This window comes from Cystoisospora suis (genome assembly GCF_002600585.1).
Source record: "Cystoisospora suis strain Wien I chromosome Unknown contig_5651, whole genome shotgun sequence".
NCBI lineage: Eukaryota > Apicomplexa > Conoidasida > Eucoccidiorida > Sarcocystidae > Cystoisospora > Cystoisospora suis.
Genome location: NW_027158441.1, coordinates 9,111 through 11,966, shown reverse-complemented (window position 1 = coordinate 11,966; position 2,856 = coordinate 9,111). Strand labels below are relative to the sequence as shown.

The window sequence follows — 2,856 nt, the reverse complement described above, 5'->3', positions numbered from 1 at the left end:
TTTCTCTTCTTTTTCTCTCCTTTCTTCCCCTTCTTTCTTTCCTAAGCCCACTTCTCTCTTGTCTTCGTCAGATTCTTCGTCTGAAGAAGAAGAAGAAGAAAAAGAAGAAAGAGAAGTTTGTACAGAGGTATCCTCCTCCTCTCCACTGGCAAGAAGGCCAGTCTTTATACAAGTAGAAGAACAAGAAGAAGAGCATCGAGATGATCGATTCTGAATAAGATACGAATGTGTAGTTGTCTCATAGGCTTGAGAGATTCCTCTATTTAGGTTCTTCTTTCTTCCAGCCGGCAAAAGAGAAGGTTTAGGGGATGTGAGAATAGATACTTCATTCTTCTCTAAAGGCTTTAAGTGGCACGTGGCGACGAGGCTCTTAAATTCGTCGTATGAACCTGCTTGATAGACCGCTCTCTTCTTTGTATTATCCACGAGCTTTCTATAGTTATCTTTCCCGTTAGCGACGTTTACTTCATTGCGGTATCTATCGAAGTTAAAGAATGAGAAAGAAGAGGATGACAAAGAAGGGGCTACTTCTCTAGACGTCATCTTCTTTTTCTTCTTGAAGAGAGAGAAAGAGAGGAAAGACTCACTAGAGATCGAAAGCAGTTGTTCGTATCTATGATGTATAGAGAGATATATCTGGATACATCTGGAGAGAGACTTCCATCCACGAAAAGATGTATGTATGGAGCTAGCTGGGTAGCAAGATGGATAGACACCCCCAATGCGAAAGAAAGAGAAAAGATAGATAGATAGATAGGGAGTTCTTTTCGAGATAGGTCGTTTACGTGTGTGCAGGAGTAGATCAATTCGAAACTAACGAGGGCTTGGCTGTCTGATTCTCATGAGCAGCGCCTAATACTTCCACACACTCTATATCCATGGGGTGTATGTACACATAAAGGTAGAAATGATTTAGAGCCGATCTCCGTCGTCCCTATCTCCGTCTCTCTTCTTTTTGCCTTTGTCAGTTGGAGTGTATCTTTCACATAATTTGTTTCTCAATGGGCTCACAACGTGGAGAGAGAAAGAAGCGTCCACCTTCTCCCTCGTGCTCTCCTCCGAAGACTACTGTGGCTACTACTACTACTATGACTCTTACTAGCACTAGTAGTATTAGTAGTCGTGGTCTTCTTTTCTGTCTCAGTTGGGGTGTTTGATGGGGGGAGTGATAAGCATGAGGGATGTATGTATTTCCTTTTCGAATCTCTCCTTCCAATCTCTCTTATCTTGTCTACATGATGCGTCTGGTTATATCCTATGTCTACTATGACTACCCCCCCGCACATAGGCGTATATATATCTTAAATACAGATAGTAGGAGCTCAGCCAGACGGGTATTGTTAGGGTTATCATGGCTAGTACTATGGCTAGTTTTATGTCTAGTATGGTTAGGAAGTTGGCTTGGTGGCCGTGTCTAGCTACACAACCGTAGAAGACACATCAGTGCGAAGAAAGACTGTAAAGGTCGAGTAGGAGTAAGAGGAATCGTAAGAATGATAGAAATAGTCAGAATAAGAGAAATAGGATTAGAAGAAGGAATAGCAGAAGGAGTAGGAGGATGAGATTTTAAGGAAGAAGAAAGAAAGAACGAGCAGATGACTTCTCCTGCAGTAGAGAAAAGGAGAAGGCCGAGGCGACGATGCCGATGACCTTCATAGGAAGAAGAAAAGACGTCTCCTATGTATATGCGTACTAAAGAGAGAGAGAAAGAGAACAAGAGTAAGCAAGGAGAAGAAGAAGAGAGTTTGGAGAAAGAGAGAGAGAGAGAGGATTGCTCTCTTCTTTTTAACTGTTGAAGTTAGTTGGTTGCCCTTCTTCTCTTCTCTCCCCGGCACTTGACTAATAGATTGGATGAGGGAATGAGATTTCCTCGTTCTCTCTTTCTTTCTTTTTCTCCTCTTTCTTCTACTCATCGAATGTGTCTCTGTCCTAGGAGTGAATGAAAGAAAGAATTGATCTCTCTCTCTCTCTGCATTCCTCGACGACCAGCGACCGGAGTTTTTTATCTCTCTCTTCACCTTCTCTGTCTATCTGTCTCAGATTCAAGCTTGTTTACGGCAAAGAACTCTCTTCCTCTCGCTCTTTTTCTTTCTTTCTTTCTGGATTCTCTTTCTTCTTGAAGCTAGAAGACTAAGTAAGAAGCCTTGCAGCTTATCTCGATCATCCCGACTATCTTTCTTCTCTCTTTCCTTCTCTTGAGTTTTAACCATCGAGAAGCCGCTAGTGAACCTGGCTGTTTGGGGGGAAAGAGACTTCTAGGATGGTGAAGGAGCTGTCCAGACATACAAAGCAAGAGAGAAAGAGAAGTGACGGAGAAGAAGAAGAAGATCAAGAAGGAGTTGGTCTCGTTCTCCTCCTATCCTACTGAGAAAGTCTTATCCTCCTCATGCACCTCACTTCTTACTAAAGTAGAAACAAAGAAGAGACAAGAGAAAGAGAGAAAGGAGAGGAAGAAAAGATAAGATAAGGAAAAGAAGAGATGACAGTTGAATGGATAGTGTGTCTTCTTGTTTCTTCTTCTTTCTCCTCTCTTCTCCTTTGGCGTCTTGAGAAGGCTTTTCTTATCGAGATTCTCTTGTTCTCAAGCTGCTATAAAGACAGCAGGCGTATCCAACAAGATAGGAAAAAGAAGAGAAAGTCGGAGAAGGAAGAAAATGATCAGCACCACGAGCACCAGCAGTCTTCACACCTAGAGGAGAAAAGTAGAAGAAACCCAAGAGTACTAGTAGGGTGAGGAGATCAGAAGAGAAAGAAAATTATTTATCTTTTCTTTCTCAGCTTGTAAAAATCTCCTAATACAGGAAAAGAGCCCAGGGAAACACATCAAACTTTTCTTTCTCTTTCTCTCTCCTCTCT

At 42.1% G+C, this 2,856-nt stretch overlaps 2 protein-coding genes across 2 annotated transcripts; both read left to right on the top strand.

Moving 5' to 3' along the window:
• Nucleotides 1-29: 29 nt before the first annotated feature.
• Nucleotides 30-500, top strand: CSUI_009462 (uncharacterized protein; the record flags this gene model as incomplete). The annotated part of the gene is made up of 1 exon (XM_068069578.1): nt 30-500. A coding segment is annotated over one exon (183 nt), but the record flags the coding sequence as incomplete, so codon positions are not given.
• Nucleotides 501-598: 98 nt separating this feature from the next.
• CSUI_009461 (uncharacterized protein) lies at nt 599-1,151 on the top strand (the record flags this gene model as incomplete). The annotated part of the gene is made up of 1 exon (XM_068069577.1): nt 599-1,151. A coding segment is annotated over exon 1 (150 nt), but the record flags the coding sequence as incomplete, so codon positions are not given.
• Nucleotides 1,152-2,856: the final 1,705 nt, after the last annotated feature.